This window comes from Lithobates pipiens, unplaced genomic scaffold (assembly GCF_037356315.1).
Source record: "Lithobates pipiens isolate NorthernLeopardFrog02 unplaced genomic scaffold, aLitPip1_a1.2 Scaffold_18, whole genome shotgun sequence".
NCBI lineage: Eukaryota > Metazoa > Chordata > Amphibia > Anura > Ranidae > Lithobates > Lithobates pipiens.
This window is the reverse complement of record NW_027507758.1, coordinates 79,103,583-79,130,731: the sequence shown is the minus strand read 5'-3', so window position 1 is coordinate 79,130,731 and position 27,149 is coordinate 79,103,583. Positions and strand designations below refer to the sequence as shown.

Here is a 27,149-nt window from a genome sequence, read left to right as displayed (position 1 = left end):
TATGACACCAATCCAGCGTGCTGGGGTTATCAGACATGTTACAAGATGTAAGGAGTGTGGAGAATAGGGCGCTCTGGATAGCAAGCAGACCAACAGTACAAAGTACAAGCCTGGCTCCTGAAGTGCTGCTGTGGTGCATCAAACAAAGCCGAATAGAAAGCGCTTCCAAGTGCAGTAATATAAACACTAATGACAAGGAAGGGTTAAAAACATTTACAAGACAGGAGTGAAAAAGTAATATAAATCAATCCATAATGTCCAACTGCAGGTGGAAGTTCTAGCCGACCAGCGGTGGTAAACACGGTCTCTCAGATCCAAGATGGAGGGCCGTGCTGTCAGGACCAGCATGGAATCCAGGCAACCGGAAGTGACGTCAGAGTGCGCGGTTACATGTTTGAGCATGCCCAGTCGCTCCTTCCTCAAACCCAAGCCATTGGTTTGAAGGAGTTACTGGGCATGCTCAAACATGTAACTGCCCACTCTGACGTCACTTCCGGTTGCCTGGATTCCATGCTGGTCCTGACAGCACGGCCCTCCATCTTGGATCAGAGAGACCGTGTTTACCACCGCTGGTCGGCTGGAACTTCCACCTGCAGCTGTCTTTACACCCAGGAGGCATCCCGCTGGACGTTATGGATTGATTTATATTCCTTTTTTCCACTCCCATCTTGTATGTGTTTTTAACCCTTCCTTGTCATTAAATTGTTTTTTTTACCGCACTTAGAAGCGCCTTCTATTCTGCTGTTACAAGATGTGGTCCCTTAATAGCAGGGCAGTAAATTGGAGGTACCCGATCTATACTATGGTATTAAAGTGGTTGTAAACCCTTACAACCAACTTTGACCTACAGGTAAGCCTAGATTAAGGCTTACCTGTAGGTCCAAGAAATATCTCCTAAACCTATACGGTTTAGGAGATATTTGCCGAAAGACAAGCACCGCTGTCAGCAGCGCGCAGGCGCACTGAGCGCGCCGCTGTCAACGGCGATATGCCGCGAGTGGCGGCTCCCGTGAGCATGCGCGGGATGTAGCAGGAAAAGGCTGTTATACAATACAAACCCTGATCCACAATAAGAGATAGCATAACTCTGATATGTCCTATTGAGAAGTTTATAACATGGAGAAGTTCTCATGGTTAAAGAAATGTACCTTGCTCCTGGATCACCTGCAGTACTGTAATGCTAATCACATGATCAGATGCCAAGGTAGGTCAATTTTTTTTTTTTTTTTTTTTTTTGTGTGAAAGAAAGCAGACACAATCAGTGCTCTTGTATCTAAATAAGTAGAACTATGAAGCATGTGTATAGTGTCACTGAAGGTGACCCTGTACATTACAAATAAAATAAAAACACCCCACACGATAGGAAACAGAACTTTTTGGCTTTAGAGTTAGAAAAGGCTAGAAACTATATCAGGTTTTTCTTGCCATCTGTGTCCCTGATGGGCAGAATTACCTTCAATTCGTGGTATGGTGACTGGTGTCATGTGGAACAGGAAATTAAATGTAAATACAGATACCACTAACTATATTACACTAAATTAAAAGCATGAGAATTTTTTTTTTTTTAAATCATATTTATTTGGTGGTTGCAGAGTCAATCTGATGCTGCTTCTGTCCCCCCACCGACTCAAAGACTGAAAACCGAGCGATCAAACACCCCTTAATTGCTTGGTTCTCAGTGCTCCCCGAGCAGAGAGCTGGTGACTCCCCACCCCTCAGTGCGCTGCCCTGTGGAGGGGGTGGGTGCGGCTGGCTCAGACATGAGGGTGGATCTCAATCATATGGTCCCAACCTTTGCCAAGCCTGAACAGGTTCTGGGATGCCAGCCAAATGTCTGCCGAGACTGGGTCACAGGAGTCCAAAACAATCTGCACTCTTGTTCGCCACAGAAGTGCAACCAAAAAAGCTTTTTAACACATTAGAAAACAGCAAAACTACAGAGATTTAAGGCAGTACCAACTAAGAAGCCAGAAAATGAAGGATGCCACCACTGCCTGGACTAACACTTGGTGGACCAATCCTCTAAGCTTGCAAAAGGTCTTCGACACGAACCTTCAGGTGACAGTTACCCTTCATAGTTACCTACTTTTCTTACTGGGGGGAAAAAAAAAAAAAAAACAAACACTCATCTACCCAACCATTCTGCTACAACATAAGAGGGAGTTTGAGGGGCAAAGTCCGAAGCAGTTCTAGGAGTCCCGGCAAATCAAGTGAATGTTTTCCTTGACTTTCACTCTGCATTAACTCTTTTGCCTGCACTTCAAAGCAACTTAAGACAGGGACACCAGTTAAGGAACAAGTTATTGGAGGTTGAATGCTTCAATCCACACTGTACAGAGGGTTGTAAAGCCACAGACACTGCAGAGTGCAGAGAGGTCAATAAGAACACAGCTGATAAGATTAGGGAGCTCCAATAAACAACATGACAGTTCATGCCAACGTGGCGACTTTGAGTGCAGACACAGATAGCATGGCACAAGGCTGATTTTTTTTTTGTCACTTTGATAAGAGGTCTCCACGTGTAGAGAAATATGGTTGGTTGGTTGCTGCAGATCACGTAGGTCTTTTCTATGTACGTACATGGTGCATACACTAGGAGCAATTCTAAAGGAATACATCATGGTTACTTAGTAGATGCCAGTAGTTACATAAATATTGTCCTTTATTGAAGCCTGTCTAGACCAATGACTCATACATGGGCAGTTACTTAAAACTGAACTCCAGGAATTAAGACAAAATTTACCGCTGCAGTGCCCCACCCAACCTCCACCACCCCCACCCCAGACTGCAAGAGCTAGTTGCTTGTTTAGTCTAGGGATGCAGAGATGAGGTGTATTACTTACCCTTGGTGCACCAAGTTCTGGGTTGATGGTGGTCATTCAACCTCATCACGTACAGTGGAGCGCTCGTATTCTGAGCTTGTGACTGCAGCCAAGTGCACCTTTGAGAGGGGCAACGCTGGCTGCTCGCATTAATGGAGGAAGCCTGGCAAAGCTAGAAGGCACTTATACCTTACTCCTGAACACATGACTAAACAAGTATCTTTTGTAGTGTGGAAGGAACCACTGCATGGGTATATTTTGTCCAATTCCCCAGCTTTAAAAGGAAACTCATGCTAGAAACATGATGGCTGCCATTGCTGAACTATCACACTGAAATAACTAGCAGTTTGCTACATGTGCCCCATGGCTTCAATATTTAAAGCCACTTAATTGGAACAGAAATATGGATTACAAATTCAGATTTTTTCTCCTGGGTCTGTAAGCTAAGTGGTGAAGATCATCATGACCCAACTAGCATTTTCATGGGGGGACAGAAATGGCAGCCTACAGCTTCTTCTTTATCCATGTACTTTTAAGGTATACCTGCTCTCAGAAAGGACAAGAAATTTGTATCGCTAGTTCATGAAAAGAGAAGCATTCGGAGTGTAAAAACCTAAGCCCAGAAGCTCCAGATGTCAGGCTTGCACGGGACACCCATATTCCTGCAGCTAAGACACATACAAGCCCCCTGAGCAAGAGCTTAAGAGTCTCATTGGTCCACACATTATTCCTGCTTGACCTCGCCCTTCAATTCCCTCTTGACGCGGGAGTATGGGCTGAGCGTATCGTCCATTATGAAGTCATAGAGAACTTTTACCCAGGACGTGTACTGTGGGAGGGGGTCGTAATATTCCTTCGCTATTTTCCGCACCTGTGGAGAAAAATAAATAAAATAAAAAGGACAAGATGACATTGTAAGAATAAAATGTGTACTAAACGCTCAGTCAAAGATCACAGCAATACAAATAGGACAAACTGTGCGTCCTTCCATCCAGCTACACAGTACAAAGACTTGGCATGAAGAAAGCTGCAATTATCACCAGAATAAACATTTTATACAACATCTCGAAAAGAGCAGAGATAGAGAGTGCATATCTCGGTTTTGGATAAAGTGGTAAGGAGTTGGAATACTTGATGGGGTTTTTCTTCCTTTGGCCCCATCTTTCACCCTATTTGTCCTGGTGACCATTGCCATTGATAAATAAAATATATGTGTGGGTGGTGTGTGGTGGTGGTGGTGGTGTGTGTGGTGGTGGTGGTGTGTGTGGTGGTGGTGGTGGTGTGTGTGGTGGTGGTGGTGGTGTGTGTGGTGGTGGTGGTGTGTGTGGTGGTGGTGGTCGTGTGTGTGGTGGTGGTGGTCGTGTGTGTGGTGGTGGTGGTCGTGTGTGTGGTGGTGGTGGTCGTGTGTGTGGTGGTGGTGGTGGTGTGGGTGGTGGTGGTGGTGGTGTGGGTGGTGGTGGTGGTGGTGTGGGTGGTGGTGGTGGTGGTGTGTGTGGTGGTGGTGGTGTGTGTGGTGGTGGTGTGTGTGGTGGTGGTGGTGGTGGTGGTGTGTGTGTGGTGGTGTGTGTGGTGGTGGTGTAAACCCCAAATTTTTAGCCATCACCAGAACAGGAAGAGCATGAGATTTTCTGATGAAGACACCAGTTCTAGTGACAACTTTTTAAAGGAGGGATTTTTTTTTTTGTACAGATTTCCACACTGTGTATGCAGTGTATAACTTTACATTGGAGCATGGATGGAGAATAAATTCTACAAGTTCTAGTGTGCCGGCAGCCTGGTGGACCCCCATGCCTGCCTTAGAAAGAAATATTTACCTGTCCTGGTGCCTGTGCCACTGAACTCGTTTTAAGACAAAAGCTTTGCCAAAGCTTGTTCAGCATTTCAACATTTTGAGGCTTGTTGAACTCTGGTGTTCCCCATTGAATTGTGTGGGTTCCACCACCGACCCCTATGGCACAAGCAGAGCACAGTAGGGACATAGGAGTCAGCAGAAGAAACCATAGGTCAATGAGGGGGGGGGGGGGGGGGGGGTTCTAGCAAGCTAGGGCCTAAAAAGAAGTGGATTCTAGTATAGTTCTAGGGTAAGAGGGACAAGCAAACATTGTTTTCTCTTTTGCAGGAACGGCTTCATTTCTATTTCAAAATGACTCCCCATCCCAAACAAAAGATACCTGGAAACCTGTCTAGGTCTTTTTTGCCTTTTCTGACATTTCCAGCTGTGTTAAAGGGATTTGTTTTTTTAAATAACAAACATGTTATACTTACCTCCACCGTTCAGCTCGTGTTGCACAGAATGGCCCCGAACCTGGTCTTCTGGGGTTCTCGGCTTGCCCCCGCAAGTACTTCTCACTTCATGCAAGCTCCCTCACATGGTGAGAAGAGCTTGCGGGCACGCTCCCGTGATATAGCCACCGGCTGTATCACTCAGCCTCACCCCCGCGTCATTGGATGTGAGACAGCAGCGCGAGCCAATGGCTGCGCTGCTTTCAATCCATCCACTCTAGCCAATCAACAGCCAGGCTGAGAGGCGAAGAGGATGTTGGAGGTGAGCATGGGACTTTTGAGGGGTCGGCATTGTCTGATGTTTTTTCACCTTAATGCATTAAGGTGAAAAACATTTTTACCTTTACAACCCCTTTAAAGGTTTCCTCAACTGCCCACAGCTGCTGCGCTTCCTGATCTACGCAGCTACAGGCACTGTGGACCAACTCATCCTCAAGGTTTACCTCAGAAGCACAGATAATATTCTAGTCCGTTCAATCAATAGCTTAGCTCCTTCTCCCAGCAGTAACTCAGCACACCCTGCTTTCCGCCTCACAGCAGTAATTCTGAAGCTCAGTCCCCTCCCCCACAGCATTGACTCAGCAGCTCAGCCCTGCACTTCACCCTCATAGTAAATCTGCAGCTCAGCTCCCCCTTACCAGTACTGACTCTGCCCCAACCCCCCACCCCTACTCCACAGTTCAGACAGCTCAGACCTCCTCCACCACACAGCAGTGTGACGCCAGCTCAGCCTCAAACCCCCCCCCCCCCCCCCCCCCCCTCTAAAGAGCATCCCACCATCTGTGTCTCATTACGCAGCTTTTTCATCACTTTCTGTCCCGTAGACAGAACAGATAGCGAGAGAAAATCTAATGTGAGGGAACTCCCTTCAGTCAAGTGTTACAGGAACACGTGTCCTCAAATGGAAGATGTCACCTCTAGTCCTGTTGACAACTCAAATTTTGAATTTATCATTTTCTATCCCAGTGAAAATGGTGATCAGCATAGTTAGCGTGCATCCCTCTAACAGGGGCAAGGATGGCCAATTTAAAAAAAAAAAAAAAAAAAAAAAAAATGCACTAAATAAACTCCCCCCCCCCCCCCAAAAAAAAGAAGTTTTGGCTCATTTCTGCATCAGGAAAGCTCAAGGGCCGAGTTCCTCTATTATTGTAAATGCAAAACTAACTCAGTGTCAGTGAAACAGAGGCTACCAAAACAAGTTACTGTATTTAAGCGGCGTACTTTTTCCCCCCTTAAAATCAGGGAAAAATCGCGGGTGCGTGTTATACGCCGAACGGCTGCCTCAGAGGGGAAGGAGGGAACGAGCGCTGCCGAAATAGACAGAGCCAAATCACCTGTGTACTCGGCTTCTCTCGGCTCCGCTTGCAGTCACGCCCAGTCCTGCCTCCCGCCATTGGACAGGTGTTATGTCCATCATAGGAGCCAAGGGGCGGGACTGGGAGACTAGCAGAGAGTAGTCGAGTACACAGGACATCCGGCTCAGTCTCAGCGGCGCTCGTTCCCTCCTCGCCAGGGGAAAGACTGTTGTGCAGTTGGCCACTAACCATGCTGCAAACAGTGGCAAATTAAAGCAGATGGGCAAAAATCATGCTCCAACGATGGGCAAGCTGCAGATGGACACTGATAAGGCTGCATTGATGGGCATTTAAAAAGTTTTATTCCTTAAACTTCCCTCCTAAACTTGGGGTGCGTGTTATACCCCCATAAATATGGTATATCCTGCAAAAGAAAGGAAAACAAAAAAAAAAAAAAAAAAAAAAAAAAAAAAAAAAAAAAAAAAAAAACTTACCAGTGGCAGGTTCTTTCCGGGAACACTGGGGAAGTCATGGTGCTCATTGTGGTATCCAACATTAAACGTTAGGTAGTTTAAGGGCCCATAGTAGGAGTAGGTCTCATGGCCCTTCATAAACATGTAATGCTCAGCTATAAAGTGTCCTGAAATTGGATGAAGTCCAAGACCAAGTATTGAGCCTACTAGCATGTACACCACAGATTTAATCCCCAAGTAGTAGTAAACTAGAGCATCAAAAGAAAACTGAATCACCAAATTGATTAGTTCCAGACGGGAGATAGGTTTGGGGTTGATACAGATGGGCCTAATGGTATAGAAGAGTGGTTGTAGGATGATCCACACAAGCTTTCGCAGATGGGTACAGAAAAACCAGCCTTCAAAGTCTGTGGGAATGTCTACATCAATGCCATCACCTCCCAGGTAACGATGGTGATCCATATGGTACCTCTTGAAGGAAATCGAGTAAGGGAGGCCGATAGGCAAATTAGCAAACATTCCAAAGCACCGGTTCCACATGGCTTTGCTGTTTCCAAAGGCGCAATTGTGAGAGATCTCATGGATGGCCAGGGTCATGGAGTGGCTGATGCAGCTTCCCGCCACGTATGTCCAGAACATGAGCCACTTCCATTCCAGGTCCTTCACCAGGTAAAAAGCTATAAACTGTGCGAGCACCATCAGTGACACAATCCATAACAGGTTGTAATCTGGTTTCATAAGCCTCTTTATTTCAGGATACTTTGCTATAAGGAAAAAAAAAAAAAAAAAGAATTAGGTTGTAGTGTTTCGATAGTCTTGCCACAATTAATTATATATATATATATATATAAAATAAAAAAACAACACACAAAAAAAGGGGACTTACTGATTGCAAACAATCCAAAACTAAAGGATACAGACTAAACTTCTGTGTGCGGGCACAGGCTCTCCCTTTCGCAAAATACAACTTAGCAAGCGATTAAGTATAAGAGGTCATTATTTGAGGGATTCTTTATCAAGAGGTATACCAACAAGTTTTGTACTTTTTTTTTTTTTTTATATAGCTTGGCGACTCTTCCATTTAGTATTTGTGGCTTACAATTATGATAAAGGCTCAACTTCCTATAACTAATTTTTTTTTTTTTTTTTTTTATTATTAAAAAAGTATACCGTATATACTCGAGTATAGGCCGACCCGAATATAAGCCGAGGCCCCCAATTTACCCCCAAAAAAACTGGCAAACTTATTGACTCGTGTATAAGCCGAGGGTGAGACATCCCTGTGTGTGTGTCCGTCCATCCCTGTGTGTGTGTGTGTCCATCCATCCATCCATCCCTGTGTGTGTGTGTGTCCATCCATCCATCCATCCCTGTGTGTGTGTGTGTGTCCATCCATCCATCCATCCCTGTGTGTGTGTGTGTCCATCCATCCATCCATCCCTGTGTGTGTGTGTGCCCATCCATCCATCCATCCCTGTGTGTGTGTGTCTCCATCCATCCATCCATCCCTGTGTGTGTGTGTCTCCATCCATCCATCCATCCCTGTGTGTGTGTGTCCGTGTGTGTGTGTCCGTGTGTGTGTGTCCGTGTGTGTGTGTCCGTGTGTGTGTGTCCGTGTGTGTGTGTCCGTGTGTGTGTGTCCGTGTGTGTGTGTCCGTGTGTGTGTGTCCGTGTGTGTGTGTCCGTGTGTGTGTGTCCGTGTGTGTGTGTCCGTGTGTGTGTGTCCGTGTGTGTGTGTCCGTGTGTGTGTGTGTGTGTGTCCAGCCTACCTGTGTCCCGAGCCTGTGTCCCGAGCCTCCGTCCCGTGCCTTGCCTCCTTGCCTCCGTCCCGTGCCTTGCCTCCGTCCCGTGCCGTGCCTTGCCTCCTTGCCTCCGTCCCGTGTCGTGCCTTGCCTCCGTCCCGTCCCGTGCCTTGCCAGGATCGCCGCTCTTCGTCGGCGCCTCGGCGGCCATTCTAAAATTCAAAAGCCGCGCCTCCGCCTGTGATAGGCGGAACACTGAATTTCCCAGCAGCCTGTGTTCCGCCTATCACGGACATCGTCTCATCCTCGTCCGTAGTACGAGGATGAGCGGATGTCCGTGATAGGCGGAACACTGACTGCTGGGAAATTCAGTGTTCCGCCTATCACAGGCGAAGGCGGAGGCGGAGGCGCTGCTTTTGAAGGGTAGAATGTCCGCTGTCTGTCTGCTCGACACGCTGATCGAGCAGGCAGACAGCGATGACTCGAGTATAAGCCGAGGGGGGCACTTTCAGCCTCAAAAAAGAGGCTGAAAATCTCGGCTTATACTCCTTAAAAGGGGTTGTAAACCCTCGTGTTTTTTACATCTTAATGCATCCTATGCATTAAAGTGAAAAAAAAACACTTGGCAAGTCACTGGCCCCCCCAGGCCATCTTTTTACTTACCTGAGCCCCATTCATCTCCTCGGCAGGGACGCGCTGTCCCTCTCTCCACGGGGTCCCGGCTCTTGATTGGATAGATTGATAGCAGTGCAGCCATTGGCTCCCGCTGCTGCAAATCCAATGACGCAGGCACCGTGGGGCCGGGCAGAGTACGTAATTCATGTCTGGATGCAAATGCTGCACTGGGGAGAGTGCTTCTTCTAGGGGGGTTATCTGATGTGGAGAGGAGTCGCTGGGGGGACCCCAGAAGAGGATGTCCAGGGCCATTCTGTGCAAAACAAGTTGCACAGTGGAGGCAAGATTATGTTTTTTTTTTAACAAAAAGTGTGAAAAAAAAAAAAAAAAAATGACCCTTTTCAAATAATTTTAAAGAAATTCCTGCCAGCTTAGCATGTAAAACAGATATTCACTGTCAAGCCCAGTACACACAGGTCGAACGTCAGCCTAAATCAGCCAGTAGATACCAGTCAACATTTGTCCACGTGCAGAGGTCCTGGTTTATCTAAAGCCGATCTGATGTCTGGCTTCTGTCGAACATGTATGCTGGAAAAACCAGCAGCTGATCGGCATCCGATCAGCCCTCGCAGCCGCTGATCGGTGAGCTCTGGTGGGGGGGGCTGTCCCATCAGAACACATTCGTTCAGCTGGTAGATCGCTGTATGAACATTGACTAGTACAGAGACCTCCTTGTGAGCTGCTCAGTTTTTGTTTCATTCAGTCCGCTGGGCTTACCTTGTGTACCAGGCTTGAAACTCATTCCATGCACACACATTCTTTAGCGCAAAAGAAAAAAGTAAAACATAACAGACACGCGCACAACCAAAGATTATGGGGCAACAAGTGCACATCAAATTAAAAATAGCTTTAGAGTTATTTAAAATTACAAGTTTTAAGTCCATTTTGAAACACGTTGTAGAGGACGGAGTCCATGTTGTGCACCTAAATAAATGTATCTGTGCTTGAGATACTGCAGAGTGCAGCCACTTTCTTATGCCTTTTATTGCATATACAGAGAGCATGAACAGGCTCCTGTGCTGTTTGTACACCGGAGGGGGGACAAGAAGGCTGCAGGACTTAAACAGCAGAATCTTGTTTTCTTTCCTCTTCATGTATGTAATACAGTGTTTTAATCATTCATATTCTTAAACTGTAACCTACCACGTTTCCCCTAAAATAAGACCTAGCGTGATTGTCGGTGTTGGCTGCAATATAAGCCCTACCACCCAAATAAGCCCTACTCTGTTTCCTCAAAAATAAGCCCTACCCTGAAAAGAAGACCTACAAGGACTTTAACTAGGGCTTATTTGGGGGGGTAGGGCTTTTATTTCAGCTATCACCGACAATCACACTAGGTCTTATTTTAGGGGAAACAGGGTAGCAAAAAATGTCAATGTCCCTCATTCTACATCCATTGTGTTTCAATGGTAAAAGTCTTAATGGAGATAGGAAGCGAGAGATAAGGAGTCAGCTGTGTAGAGATCTCAGATCTATGGCTCCAGTGCCAAACACAATAGAACAGGTTTGCCAAATCATCCCCAATGATTATGGTTTCCTCTAGTAATAAATGGTGCACCCCTCCCACAGGAACAAAATATGCCGAGCTGTCACATGTCACCACCTGGCAGGCAATGGTGAAGGTGACGAGCGGTCAGCTTATGCAAGCACAGCTAGTAGTGAATACAACTGTATGCATCCCGTGTGTCACTCATCAGAACCTCTGACAACATGCACAGACACATACAGAACAGAGCAACACTCGCTGCATTGAGGCCAATTTCATACAGAATGACCTGCTGAGCACAGCTTGGCTGCGGCTTCTCTCAACCTTCCCCAGTTTTCAACGTCATTGACAACTTTTTCTCTTATTGACAAAATGCCAATAACACCATTTTCAACTGATATGTTTAGGTGGCCGATAATTTGGTGTGTCTCTACAAGGAAACCTTAGTAATCTCTAGAGGAACCCTAGAAATCCATGGAACTCTGGCTGAGAATGGCTGCTCTACAGCAGGTCTACGAAACCAAACCTCCAGCATGCCCAGTCACCAACCATAGTCTTCAACAGTGCCCGAATCTCCACTGTATATACTGAACCTTGTGTGTGATGTGTGGCATTCTGGTAGGTCATGGGCCACGGTTGAGGCCCCTATATCATAATGCAGTGGTTGTCAAGGTAAAGGAACCTCAATGGCATCACCTAAGTGCAGCAGATAGCGTTCAGTGCAGATGAACGCAGTTACAAAAAATACGATTTTTATAACAGCTTACTTGTAAAATCCTTTTCTTTTGCAGTACATCATGGGACACAGAGCCATAGTAATGTATGTGTAGACAGCAGTATATGTGTGTAGTAAAGAAATAACCACTACTCTAAACCATTGTGTGTACAGACATTGAAGAACAATGCAACAAACTTTATCCCATTTTCCCTGCTTTGCATTGATTGAACAGGAATATCCCATCTACCCTCAAGCCACAAGATACTGAACCCCTAAAATGGCCAATTCCAACCTCTCCCACCCACCTCTATGGGTACTGTTGGCTTTTTAACTGCAATGAATCAATCTTCTAGTTCTATACAACTCCATTTAATTTCATTTGTATCCATTAGATTTGTCTATACCTGTTGATCAGGACCGTTTTCCTTGCTCCCAGCACAACAGGCTCCTAATGTTTCAGTAGCATTATCACCCTGCTGGACATGTTCCAGTGTAAGGACTGCAGTAAACAGTCCCTCTGTATGATGCGCTTACAAGGTCCTTCACTTCACAGCGCCTAGAGGCGATTCAGTTTGAATTGTGCACTATACAAGTATTTCATTCATTCATTGCGCTCGGCTTTACACTACTCTGCTTTTTATTGCTCTATGTCACAGGCAGTCCATCTGCCGTGCATTCCAGAAGAGTTTGAGTAGCAGAGTTGTATGGGATTTGCAATCATGAAGCTATGGCAATATTACCAGCTCCCATGGCCATGAGCTGTGGCTTCCTCCCACTCATAGCCCTGACCCTGCCAAGCAAAAGGGCAGTATATAATGTGACAAAGAAAAAAATAGTTAAAAAAAAATAAAAAAATAAAACACAGGAGAAGATTTACATGCAATTTAATATAATAATTTATATACAACTTTTTCTATATAGAGTGAAAAGCATTCAAATTCATGGTAAAATTTAAATTTCTGCATGTGACCACATTAGATCTTCCCTCACTTCCTGTCCCTGTGACCCCCCCCCCCCCCCCATACAACAGGATAGGGGGGTGCAGGTGTCATCAGGAAGGGGAGGCTCAAACAGCAATAAAAACACAGACATTGCCAAAAGTTAACCGCCTTCCCCATTAAAATGTTTTTGCCGTAATAAATATGTCAAAAAGGAGAAGCTCAACCTTCTCCATTCTATACAAAACATTTTAGCTGCATTAATGCTTTAAAATCACTTGGATAGCATAGCATTTATATTTTGTTGATCTTTTAGCAAGTAGATCACATCAACGTTAAAAAGTTCTACAAAATCTCTTTAAACAGCGATGACAGATGGGCTGCGGCAGGAAGTGATGGGCAGGATACAGGAATGCAGAGAGGAAATAATGAGTCATTGCAAAGGCTTTCCCAAAACTCAGTCCCCATTGCATTCTTTAAGTGTTGCATCAAAACTGGGAGGAGAAAAATGATAACAGAATTCAACCTTGACCGCTTCAATAACGGACACTTTCACCCCCTTCCTGCCCAGGCCAGTTTTCAGCACTGTCGCACCTTAAGCCAAGGTTCAGACTGGTGCGTGCAAAACACTGCATGAAGTTTGCACAGAAATTTGTTTTACATACTGACCAGAGAAGTACAGTCAGTGTCACCATAGATATTTTTTCTACTAGGGGTGCTTATTACAGTGAGGATACGATCACCGTTATAAGCAAATCCTTTTTCAAAATGGCACCCACTCCTGTGTTATTGTGTACTATTGTGATTGGCCACAGCCATCACTTGGTACAAGTCCGATGGGATTAGCCCCTGTACCATGCGATCACTGTGACCAATCACAATGAGCAAAAGGCATTGTGTACAACTGACATGTGATCTCTGTAATTGGTCACAGCAATCACATGGTATTCGGCCCGGCCCAGCACAACAATACTAATATCACTCTGCTGTGTGTGAGTAGGATGACGTCATGACTCCTCAGAGGATAATGGAGGAGGAAGTAGAATAAAGAAGATCCGTCTTTCTCTAGAGAACTGAGCGGACACTGACCCCCATCATCCGCACGCTCTGCTCAGCGGAAAGATCCACTGCTGATCTAAATAGAGCAGGGGTAGGCAACCTCGGCCCTCCAGCTGTTTTAAAACTACAAGTCCTACAAGACATTGCAAAACCTTGACAATCACAGGCATGATGGGATTTTTAGTTTCACCACAACTGGAGGGCCGAGGATGCCTAACCCTGAAATAGAGGCTGCCCTGTGTGAAAGAAGCCTAAGCTGGCCATACACTAGTACAGGGGACTAAAATTATGGCCCATGAGCCACATCCAGCCCACTACAAGATTTAGATCCTCTTCTCAGGTCCCCTGCCGACCCTCTGGGCCCCTCCCTCCTGCTGAGTGCCCCCGCAGCCTACTATGGGGGCACCCAAGCCAATGCAGCTGCTGTTTCTCCATAAAAAAAAAAAAAAAAAAAAAAAAAAAAAAGGAGGAGCCGAATGGTACAGCTCTGGCCTGAGCGGAGTTTTTTTTCTCATTCAAGCTAGCGGCTTAAAGCGGGGTTCCATCCAAAAGTGGATGGAACTCCTGACATGCCACATTACGTCTTTTTTTTTTCTGTTGACAAGTACACAGCTCCCACTTTGAAAGTTCCCCTTTCCCCCTCCCTGCAATCTTCTGGGACAAGTCACAGGTCCCAGAAGATTGCCCGGCCATTCAGAGGACACGCAGAGCGGCTTCGTGCATGTGCAGTGCGCACCCGGCTGTGAAGCAGCAAGCTGGCACAGCCAGGTGCCCACACTGGTGATGCTGGTGCCGTGGAGAGAATCTTGGGTTTGGGAGGCTGCATCGCTGGACAGGTTAGTGCGTTTATTACACTTTTTGTAGCCGATGACTTAATAAACACGGAATCAGCTGGAACTCCGCTTTAACTCAGAAATGTTCCTTCTATTGCTCCCCACCTCCTCCAAATTCCATAGTTTTGTGACTAGACTTCCCGTTTGTTCTCTATGGTCCCACTGTATGTAGGAACGTAGTCACCCTCTTCCTTGCTCCATAGATGGACTTACGGGATGTGTAGTGTGCATAGAGCAGTACACGAGAGCAACTATTGTGCACAGCTCATTCCCAGCAAATAGAAAGTGATGGGGAAATTGGAGGTCAGGAGTTCACAAAAGGAGGCAGAAAAACAAAGTTCATGAAATATTACAGGTTCATTCAGTAGTCAATGTGTAGGTATGTTTTTTGGCGAATAAGGACATTGTTTAGCGACAACAACTGTTTTAGGGGTTGTGTTCTACATTTTTCATATTTAAAGGGTTACTAAACCCGCAAAATTAAAATCTGTCTGTATATCCAGTTAAGCATGCTCGTTATACTCACTGTGAAACCAAATCCTGTCTGATCCTCCCCTTCTTCCACAGTCCCCTATCTACTAATAGAAGAGAGCCTTGGGGACATTCTGCACATGCTCAGTTTGGTGTGCTGTGTATTGCTAGAGCATTTTTCCTTTTTTGGGAGGGTGCACGTGATCAGAACAGGGCCAATCAGTGTTGTCCAGACAGAGGGTCAGGGGTCCTGCAGCCTAATAGGACAGTCATAGCAGAAAGAAAACTCCTACAAGCTTTAACCAGAAACCTAAAGTAGTCACATGACTGCTATATACTGCTGATGAGAAAAGTTATTTAGCAGTTTATATTACAATAATTGAATTTCCATGTTCTGTGTACTGTGGGAGACCAGATATAGTAAATGCAGGGTCCTGGGTTTATTAACACTAAAACATGATATAGGCTGGCATGTTCAACCCGGCACCTGATAAGCTCAGGTTCCTGCACTTTGATGCTAGAGGACCTTATCACACCCCGGTTATGGGGCCCTGAATGGGGAACAGATGTTCTGTACAGGCCCCTGGAAGGCCTCACATTTCCTAGTAAGTAAAGACTACAAAAACCATTCATGTCCAGAGAACATATACAGTCTCCAGGTCTGTGTGTGGGAGAACGCCTCTAATAAGGCATTCCAGAGCAGTAACTTCTCACTATTTGCTCTCTCCTCTCCTATAGCTGGGATAGGGCCACTCACTTGCTATAGATAACACAATCAGCTAATAGGTGATAGCACCAAGTAGCCACTGTTTACAACAATGAAAAGCTTTCTATAGGCAGTAAATCACTAAACATACAGAAGTCTGAAGAGCGGCAGCTAACATTTACAAGACATGGCACAGGGTCTGAGCGGCTTTCCCGCAGCCTCCTTCTACCCCAACCCATTAGTTATAAGGGTGAGATCACAACTGCCAATTACATGCAAAAACTCCAGCAGACAAAATCTAATACTTAAAAGACTAGATTGCACTTACAAGTTATGGATCAAATGGCGTGTGACAAAATAGTCGAGCCGCCCGGCTCTCGATAACTGCCCGTTCCTCTCGGTGGCATCAGCTGACATGTACCACCTACCTAAACATTGCTACTGCTGACCAAGTACACCCCTTCATTGAAATGGTATTTCCTGATGGCAGAGGCCTTTCCGCAGGATAATGTGCCCCATCACACTGCAAAAATGGTTAAGAAATGACTTGAGGAAAACGCCACGTTTGGAGGTGATAACTTGGCCCCCATATTCTCCAGATCTCCAACTAATCCAGCATCTCTGGGGTGTGCTAGAAAAACCAAGTCCGCTTCATGGAGGCCCCCACCTCGGGAACTTACAGGACTTAGGCTGGACTCACACCTATGCAGTTTCAGTGCTTTTTGCATTTTGTAGATTTGCACTACAAAAAAATAAAAATAAAATGTTCCATAGGAAACCATGTTAAATGGACTGCAGTGCAAATCTGCAAAATGCACTAAAACTGCATAGGTGTGAATCCAGCCTTAAAGGATCTACTACTGACAGCTTGGTGCCAGATACCACAACATACCTTCAGAGGTCTAGGGGTGGGTCAGAGCCGTTTTAGCTGCAAAGGGGGACCTGCTCAATATTAGGTGGGATCCTTATAATGTTATGGTCGGATTATACAAAAGGGATGATTAGGTGGTGAAATCTATGTATTTTTTTTTTCCAATACTGGAGGAAAAAAATAAAAATAAAAATTGAACAACTTAAATACCCAAGAACCTTTGTTTTGTTTTTTATATATACTGGGCCTGCATTCAGTAACAATACTAGCAGCTTTTGTATGTATTGTGCATGAAAACCAATTATTAAATGTTACCACAAGCAGATAATGGCCACCAAAACCAAATCCCCCCCTTCTGGTTTCATCCTTTTTAATCTTTTGTTTTCTTATCCTGCCACAAGCCAAACTTTGATGTTCATGAAGATTTTTGAAAAACAGGATGCCTGTAGTGTAACTTTTAAAGCAGATCTTCACTGCATCTGAGAACCACAAATCAGAAACACTAAAATTACATTTTTTTTATATTTAAAGCAAGCTTCCCTATTCATCTATGTCTCAGCTTTTTTTTGTTGAGAAACGCCTTTTAAAAACACCCCTCTAGCATTTTTGCCCATTACCCCATCTTAAGGGCAAATGATTCATGTAGTATTTCCTGGAATCCACCTGCCCTTAGCTCAAGCATGCAGGCAGGAGAGTGTGCTTGGCTTAGAAAAACCCTCCTCCTCTCGCCTTCCTGAAGGCTTCTGGGAAGTAAGACAATTTGCCTAGCCAAGAAACCAAAAAGAAATATAAGGGGGGGGGGGGGGTGTTTGGGACTTTGAAATAGGCATATGGTCAAACAAGCATATGCCTCTATCCCTATTGATTGAAAAAAAAAAAAAAAAAAAGGGGGGGGGGGGGGGGACTTTAAATGGAGGTGCGATACACAATAGTAAAATGAATGCAAAATACATAGGTTCATTCATGAAATTAGACAAAGTTATGGTACATTACAGAAATGACGAGATGGTATGCATATGAATTGACAAAAATTCATTATTGCACATAATCCTATATATTAATTTCTTGTAATACGATGTAAAACGTATAATTGAGAGAAAAAAAAAAAAGCATTTTAAAAGCTTGATGCGTTTCATGGATGAGGTTCCACTTCTTCAGAAGCAAGTGCAGAATGCAGGAATACAAAAAAATATTTCAAATTAAATAAAGATATAAAAAAAGGGGGGGGGGAGGAAACAGGAAGGCTGGGGGGACGCCCCTGCGAGCAGCAAAGACGGGGGGGGGGGGCTAAGCGCATGCGCCGGTGACGTCATTGTTCAGAAAATGAACAATTACACTGAAAGGAAGAAGGTGGGAAGCCATCCACACAGAGCACCCACTAGATTGCAAGGATTACAACAGAAATTAGATAGAATGGGTTTACTATCGCTTTAAGGGCCGTACACATGGGCCAAATATCAGAGGGTATCAGGCCGTGTGTATGGAAGCTGGTCCAAAAGAAGCCAACTGATCAGTGCATTGTGGGGGGCACAAATCTTCCTCTCAGAAGACAATAGCTCAGCAGGGAGATCGCTGTACTAACAGCAGATTGTCAGTACAGTGGCTTTAGACTGCCACAGTGGACATTAACATGTCTATCCAGGATTACCCAAATTTATCAGCAAACCTCCCTCTCATGCACCAAGAAATGCTGCCATAGAGCAGTTAAAGAAATAAAAATAACCTAAAAAAGGCAAAAGAAACTGTCAACTGGTCAGTCTGCCAGAAACACCATCATTAGAAATAGTCGAAAAGAAATATATTATATATATATATATCCTCCAGATATTTTCCCCTAGCAGGGGTTACAACGGTAAAGCCCCCCCCCACCCCAGTGGGGCATTAAACTTAAAGCAGTAGTAAAGCCCGATTTGTAATTTTTACCTACAGTTAAGACTATATTAAAGCTTACCTATTAGGTACAATGAATATCTCCTAAAAACATGCACCATTTAGGAGATCGGCTGCATGTAGGGTGACTGTCACATCACCCCAACATGCACTCTGAAGGTCCAGCATACCGTGCCGGAACCAAGGACTTCCGCGCACTGGAGTGACGGCATCGCTGCTCCACCCTCACAGCGACAGAGCCCTCAAACCTGGAAAAAAAAAAAAAAAAAAAAACACAGGGGAAGATGTCAGCCCTCAGCGAGATGCTGGAGGGATTTGTTCTAAGGCAAGTCCTCCATAATGTGCTAGTATGTGATGCATACTAGCACGTTTATGCCATTGCCTTACATTTGATGTCCTGTATATTGTAACATGTCCATGCAGAGCAAGTTTACTTTATGTTCTCCCTATCCTCTAACAATGGCACAATGGCACAATGACACGGATTGCACGGTACGGCAGCTTTAGGTGGATTTTTACAATGAGTCCTCTGACTCTGATGGAACAGAGCAGACACGTAGAGGAGTTGCACATCAACAAATAGAAAAATTGACTCCATACCAGGAAGCAATTCGTCCCAGACTGCACATACTATTCCCTAGGGCAAGATTTTCTGAGCCAAAGCCAGTTTTCACAACAAGACGATGCGACTGCCAAGAGGAAGCACAGTAAAAAGGGAGAGTGACCACCATAGATAACGGCATTGACCATCAGAAGGAGGTACCTCACACGACCAAGTTCCATGGAAAGATCAAGAGGAGCTTCACTACATATTTTTACAGACATAGTACATGAGGTTGGAGAAGAAAAAAAAAAAAAGGGACAAAGTAAATGACTGGCCTCAGGTGATCGAGATTAAACAAATCCTCCTACACAAGTTGTACCCGTTTATTTGCAGTCTTCTCTATACATCCAAAGTCCAGAATTTATAAGCTTGTCTGAACTGTCAGAAAAGGGGGTGGAGAGCTAAAGTCCCTCTGCAGAGCCCAGGAAGGACAGGCCTAAGAACTCATTGGAGTGAAAGGACACACCCCCGTTTACATAGCAGCCAACAACAGAGCTGAGGCTGTCAATCAGCTGGAGGTCCCTCCTCTGTCACCATTTTTCTCTTGGTGTCAGAAGTGATTCATACTGATAAAAAAGGAACGAAGCAGCAGATAGACTTTAGCCTTAGTGTTGCGGAATGAGACAATTACACACTATAGAGTGATATGCTTTATTCACATTTCATGTCTGAGGTTTACAACCATTTAAGTTCCCCCCTCATCTGTCCTTGTCCATGAGGAGCTTGTAAACCAGTCCAACACTTTGCCATGCAAGGAAAAATAAATAAAATTGTTCCTATGGACAGGTCATCCATCATTGGAAGGCATAACAGATGACTTCTTCATGGGATATTCACTGCATGTGCAAAGTAGTAAGAGGACCAGAGTTTGTAGTGGCAGCGGTTCAGTTTTTCATTCATCTTGCTGGAGGGCATGAAAGTTTGGGTGCTGGTGGTTAAAGCAGAGATCCACCTAAAAGGGGAAGTTCCACTTTAAGCATTCCTCCTCCTATGCCCCGTCTGTTTTTTTTTTGACAGGTGCCCACTCCCAGTTCTCCTGTCCCCCTCTTCTGGGCGACGTCACAGGTCCCAGAAGATTCCCCAACCATTAAGGAGGCACAGCACGCACACGGATGTAAAGCTGCAAGCTGTCGCAGCCGGGTGCTCACAGTTATAATGCTGGCGCTGAGGAAAGGGAGAAACCCGAGGGTTCAGGTGAGCATGGATCCTAGGACAGGCGAGTGCGTGTTTATTAAATCAGCAGCTACACTTTCTGTAGCTGCTGACTTTTAAAGACTGAAACTCCACTTTAACTACTTAAGGATCGCCTCCTGTATACATACGTTGGTACTTTGAAGAGGGATATCTCTGTAACGGCAGCAGCTGCTGCCACAACCAAGATATCCCTCTTTACAGGAGTCGTGTTTACGATAATGGTGGTCTCCACGGCGGGTTCACTGCGAGATCACCGTTATCAGCTGCGGGAGAGGTGCCACCCCCCCTCCCGCCGCTCTCCCCGTGCCCTCCACTGCTTACCTGAGCTGTCAGTAGCGGAGGAGGCGATCGGGTCATTCATGTTGCTGGGTATGGAGACGAGTGAGGCCAAGATGGCCCACACTCGTCTCTATACCATAGGAGGGCAGAAGCGATGTCAAAGTGTCACTTCTGCCCATATCTCTTGAACATTTTTTCAAATGACTCCCCCCCCCCCTCTTTTTATTGCATTCAAGTCCAAATATGAAATCTGAGGACTTTGTGACCCCAGAGCTCATATTTAAGAGGACCTGTCATGTTTTTTTCTATTACAAGGGATGTTTACATTCCTTGTAATAGGAATAAAAGTGTTTTTTTTTTTTTTAAACAGTGTAAAAATAAATAAAATCAAAGTAAAATAAATAAGAAAACATTTTATTTTTTTTATTTTTTAAACACTCTGTCCCAACGAGCTCCCAAGCAGAAGCGAACACATACATGAGTAGCGCCTGCATGTGCAAACGGTAGTCAAACCACACATGTGAGGTATTGCCGCGATCGGTAGAGTGAGAATAATTCTAGCCATAGACCTCCTCTGTAACGCAAAACATGCAACCTGTAGAATTTTTTTAAAATGTCGTTTATGGAGATTTGAGGGTAAAAGTTTGACGCCATTCCACGAGCAGGTGCTATTTTGAAGCATGACATGTTGGGTATCAATTTACTCGGCGTAACATTGTCTTTCACAAAAAAAAAAAAAAATTGGGCTAATTTTACTGTTGACTTATTTTTTTTAATTAAAAAAAAGTGAATTTTTTCCAAAAAAAGTGCACTTGCAAGACCGCTGTGCAAATACAGTGTGAAAAAAAGTATTGCAATGAGCGCCATTTTATTCTCTAGGGTGTTAGAAAAAAAAAAAACGATATATAATGTTTGGGGGTTCTAAGTAATTTTCTAGCAAAAACAAAAACTATTTTAAACATGTAAAACACAGAGTCTGAAAGAGAGGCCCGGTCCTTAACCACTTGCTTACTGGGCACTTAAACCCCCCTCCTGCCCAGACCAATTTTCAGCTTTCAGCGCTGATGCACTTTGAATGACAATTGCGCGGGCATACAACACTGTACCCAAATGAAATTTTTATCATTTTTTCCCACAAATAGAGCTTTCTTTTGGTGGTATTTAATTACAGCTGGGAGTTTTATTTTTTGCTAAACAAACAAAAAAAGATGCAAAAAAAAAAAAAAAAAATCATGTTTAATAGTTTGTTATAAAATTTTGCAAACAGGTCATTCTTCTCCTTCATTGAAGTGCGCTGATGAGGCGGCACTGATAGGCTGCACTGGTGGGCACTGATAGGCATAGTTAAGGCGGCACTAATAGGCACAGATAAGGTGGCACCGATGGGCACAGATAAGGCGGCACAGATAAGATGGCACGGATGGGTGGCACTAAGGGGCATTGATAGGCGGCATTGATAGGCGGCACTGATAGGCGGCACCGTTGTGGGCACTGATGGGTGGCACTTATTTATTAATGAGGTGGCACTGGCAGGGCTGGCCGTGATCGGGACTGATGCTGTCAGCGCGAGGAGGAATAATAGCCGATTAACGGCTCAGTTGTATCACATGATCAGCTGTCATTGGCTGACAGCTGATCACGTGGTAAGGGGTCGGGATCGACCCCTTACTCGGATCCGTGATCAGGCGAGTCTCATAGACTTGCCAATCACAGAGCGCGCCGCTCAGGGGGGCGAGCGCAGGCCGCTCATGCATGGGACGACGTCAATAGACGTTGTCCCGGCAAAGGAGGTGCGCACTGTAGCCGTCATTTGGCTATAGCGCGGATCTCTAGTGGTTAAAGAGGAGGGCCGGTTTAGAAAAAAAAAAAAAAAAAAAATTTTTTTTAAAAAGTCAGCAGCTGCAAACACTGTAGCTGCTGACTTTTAATAAGTAGACTTACCGTCCCTCGGACTCGGGTCCCGGCGCCACCATTTTGGGTAAGGGAAACAGGCAGTGGAGCCTTGCGGCTTCACTGCCCATTTCCTACTGCGCATGCGCGAGACGCGCAGCGCTTTGTGAATGGGACACAGTTCCCAGAACACAGTGCGACCCATTACCCAGAAGACGCCGCATGGAGGAGAGAAGAAAGAAGATCTCCGCGGAGGAGGAAGAGGCAGATTAGGATGATGTGCCTAGCAACAGGCATTTCTGGTAAGTAAATAAAAAAAAATGTCTTTTTTTTAATGATTTTTTTCTAATTTTTAATGTATTTTCTTTTTTCAGGGTGGCCCTCCACTTTAAGTGGTTAAGGATGACTACACAACTATAATTTCGCTATACATACAATAAAAAATAAATAAAGTTTTTCTGCTCTTTTAAACAGGATTCTACATACCGCTCACATGACCAAACCTGAAGGAACTTTCACGTGAACGTAACATATGGTTAAAAAAAAAATTTAAGGGAGGACGATATACGAGGGAGGACGGGCGTGTCACCACCTACATCCTCTTTCATGTAGAATCTACAGAGGAACATTCCCTTCCAAATACCTACTGAAAGGCAGCAAGCACAGGCTAGTGACTCGGGATCTGGGCGAGACCCATACCTCTTCAGATGAAATGTGCAAAAGAATATCCTTGTGTGGTCGACTGACCACTGTATCCAGATGTGTAAAAAACACACCCCTCCCCCACAATGTAAAAATACTAAGGCCTGGATATCACTCTTTGGTCTCCTAAAGTACGCCATTTCGAGGACAGGCATAAACATGCAGCAACGCTTCTGCTGGCCTGAGGGATTTTCCGTCTTGTACAAGGATCAAACAGTATTTCTAGTGTATCTACAGACACAACCCCTCCCCCGCCCAAAATAATAAAAAAAAAATAAAACCAAAAAGCTCCTGGAGATAAAGCTTATAAAACGACGGAGAGCACATGTGATTTTATAAAGTCGAACAAACAAATGCTTGATGTGAGTCACCATCCACAGGAGAAGAGCGAGGGGACAAACTTTAGGAAATATACGGCAGTGTTATCCAGAGATCATTCCCGTGTGCTTCATCCCCAAAGACACACTATAATACACACTATATACACTCACACTATAATATAATAGAATATAAAATGTCATTTACAGAGAGACAATACTTGTGCACCACTTTTATCTGAAGGTCCCCCGAGGACACGGTGTATCCATTCTCTAGAACAGCGATTCTCAAACTCCAGTCCTCAAATAGCGCCAACGGGTCATGTTTTCAGGATTTCCCTCAGATGAAATGCCTGCGGTAATTACTAAGGCAGTGAAGCTAATCAAATCACTATCCAAAAGAATGGAAAGCCTAAAAACATGACCTGTTGGGGCACCTTGAGGACTGGAGTTGCGAAACACTGCTCTATACAATACACTTCCAGTCCTCCATCTAGATCAGCCTCTCTCAACCTTTTAAACCCTTGAAGAACCCCTGACAATTTTTATATCTTAGGGAAGCCCTGCTAAAATCAATTAATTGGGGTCTCAGGAGGAAGAAAGCCCCCCCCCCCATACACTGCCTGCCAAGGGGAAGAACGCCCCCCTCCATACACTGCCGGCCAAGGGGAAGAACGCCGCCCCCCCCCCCATACACTGCCGGCCAAGGGGAAGAACGCCGCCCCCCCCCCCATACACTGCCGGCCAAGGGGAAGAACGCCGCCCCCCCCCCCATACACTGCCGGCCAAGGGGAAGAACGCCCCCCCCCCATACACTGCCGGCCAAGGGGGAAGAATGGCCCCCCCCCATACACTGCCGGCCAAGGGGGAAGAATGGCCCCCCCCCATACACTGCCGGCCAAGGGGGAAGAATGGCCCCCCCCCCATACACTGCCGGCCAAGGGGGAAGAATGGCCCCCCCCCCCCCCCCCCATACACTGCCGGCCAAGGGGGAAGAATGGCCCCCCACCCATACACTGCCGGCCAAGGGGGAAGAATGGCCCCCCACCCCATACACTGCCGGCCAAGGGGGGAAGAATGGCCCCCCCCCCATACACTGCCGGCCAAGGGGGAAGAATGCCCCCCCCCATACACTGCCGGCCAAGGGGGAAGAATGCCCCCCCCCCCCCCATACACTGCCGGCCAAGGGGGAAGAATGCCCCCCCCCCCATACACTGCCGGCCAAGGGGGGAAGAATGCCCCCCCCCCCCATACACTGCCGGCCAAGGGGGAAGAATGCCCCCCCCCCATACACTGCCGGCCAAGGGGGAAGAATGCCCCCCCATACACTGCCGGCCAAGGGGGAAGAATGCCCCCCCCCCATACACTGCCGGCCAAGGGGGAAGAATGCCCCCCCCCATACACTGCCGGCCAAGGGGGAAGAATGCCCCCCCCCCCATACACTGCCGGCCAAGGGGGAAGAATGCCCCCCCCCCATACACTGCCGGCCAAGGGGGAAGAATGCCCCCCCCCATACACTGCCGGCCAAGGGGGAAGAATGCCCCCCCCCATACACTGCCGGCCAAGGGGGAAGAATGCCCCCCCCCATACACTGCCGGCCAAGGGGGAAGAATGCCCCCCCCCATACACTGCCGGCCAAGGGGGAAGAATGGCCCCCCCATACACTGCCGGCCAAGGGGGAAGAATGGCCCCCCCATACACTGCCGGCCAGGGGGGGGGAAGAATGGCCCCCTAAAGCATAAATCATCGTGCATGTCATGATGCTGGCTCTGCCAAGTGATGTTGGCCCTGGAACTATGCAAGGCCCCATCAGATGGCAGTCAATCAGCCACAGCTCAAAAAAAAAAAACACAGGCAACTAGAGATGGGCACAGGTTTCAGTAGAACCCAAAGGATGTCATCGCTCTCACCCAATCAACAGTGGCCAAGGGGTGGGGATACTTGTGACCTCATTGTACTTGTGCCCGGTCCCCCACCTGCACATACACAAAGGGGTGCTTGTGACAATATTGGTCACATGACCATATTAGACCAATGATGTCACCAGCATCCCCACCAATTTATGTACCAGGAGCTGCAGGGAGGGGGGGGGGGGGGGGGAACGCCTTGGCTGCAGTTGATGGGTTTGGAAGGAAGCCGTCACTACAACTCAAAGTTTGGACCAATCCGTATTCAACCTTACTAGCATATCCGGAGGAACCTTGGTGTTCCATGTAACCCAGACAGAAAATGGCCGCTCTAGATCAGATCCAAACACATCCCTGCTCCAGAGGTTGCTGGGGGTTCCTTGTGCTGTGGTTGACTGACCCCCATCGGATGGTGCCGGCATCATGACATTTTAGCTTTAGTCCCACTGATCATCAATGCAAGGGCCATTTTCCCCCATTGACCCCCTCAATGAACTGGTTTTAGTAAAGGTTCACAGAGACCTGAAAAATGATTTCAAGGGTTCCTAAGGGGGGAAAAAGGTTGATCTAGGCTGTCGGCTCCTACAAGCTCCCTTACCGATCATATCCTGTATGTGCAGGACATGACTAATATACCTGTACAAGGAAATGTCTCATTAATTCGTATTGTCTGCAACATGTGACCCCAGTGTGTGTCAATTCACCCCACAATAGATGATCTACTCTCCTACAGAAATGCCGTCCTGTGTGCAGCCTGTCCTCTTACTACAGGACTCTCATTAATACATCGGGGGCGGTTTACTGAACACACAGACTGTGCACTTTGCCAGTGCAATTGCACTCATTTTCCCCAGAGCTTAGTAAATGCAGTGAAGCTCTGCTGATTGCCATCATCCAATCATGTGCAAGCAAACTTTTTTTTTTTTAAATCATCATCCTTGCACCCTGATTGGATATTCTTTACAAAGTGAAGCTTCACACCACATTCACTAAGCTCTGGGGAAAATTAGAGCAACCGCACAGGCAGAGTGCACAGTATTTGTCTTTAGTACATCCACCCCACAGGATATCCCCATACAGCTTCTAAATTTCCTGATAGAGGGTCAAACCCTCGTTCACACTGGAGAAACTTGACCTGTCAAATCGCATGACAAGTGACATCCCATTGTCAGCAATGGCAGTCTTCAAATGGATGCGACTCCAAATTTGCAAAACCACGTCGATTTGAAAAAAAAAAAAAAAAGAAGGGGGAAGAAGAGGAAGAGGAGTTCCTGCACTACTTTTGGAAATTTTCGGGTGTGACTTGAACAGACATCAGTACAGGATGCCGCACACATGTCTTCAGTCGCACTGACATGCAGCTTTGAAATTATGCGATCTCAAGGTGAACGAGGGCTTGCCAATGGGAAATGACAGGAATGGAGGGTCTGTACAACTACATGCCCCAGCATGCCTTGCAGAACTAAAAATAAAAATGATATACATATAAAAAAAAAAAAATTATAATTGTATTTTTTTGTCCCCTCCCTTATCCCTCTATGTGTAGATTTGGTGGAAGAACATAGACACTCCTATTAATGTCTCTATATAATTGTCGGCTTGAAGAGCACCACATGTCCCAGCATGCCCTGTAGGACACATAGATCTATGGAGCCAGAGCGGTGACTGTTATTTGCAGTGTCTGTATGGGGCAGCCATGTATGATGACATATGGGGGGGGTCCCATACTGCGAGCCCCCAGCACAGACAACCTCCCTCCCCCGTGACTCACCCAGGATCTCCTTCCTGCGGTCGGCATGCGGTTGGTCGGTGTACACCCACTCGAAGTCCTCCCGGGCCACCCTGTTGCCCATGTTGGCTGGCTGCAGTGTCAGCTCCGGAGTGAGTGCCCGTACAGTGCGCGCTCCCGCTATACAGAACCGGAAACCTCGCGCCGCCAACACGCCCCCACTAAGCAGCGGAGCCAACACCACCTCGTCGTCACACCCGCAATG

The 27,149-nt window shown here is 46.1% G+C and overlaps 1 protein-coding gene across 1 annotated transcript; it reads right to left on the bottom strand.

Moving 5' to 3' along the window:
• Positions 1-1,553: 1,553 nt before the first annotated feature.
• Positions 1,554-27,149, bottom strand: DEGS1 (delta 4-desaturase, sphingolipid 1). Its single transcript, XM_077485822.1, has 3 exons — positions 26,927-27,149; positions 6,895-7,637; positions 1,554-3,693 (listed from the first exon to the last, which is right to left on the bottom strand). The coding sequence occupies exons 1-3, from the start codon at positions 27,006-27,008 to the stop codon at positions 3,547-3,549; spliced, it is 972 nt and encodes a 323-aa protein (XP_077341948.1). The 5' UTR covers positions 27,009-27,149; the 3' UTR covers positions 1,554-3,546.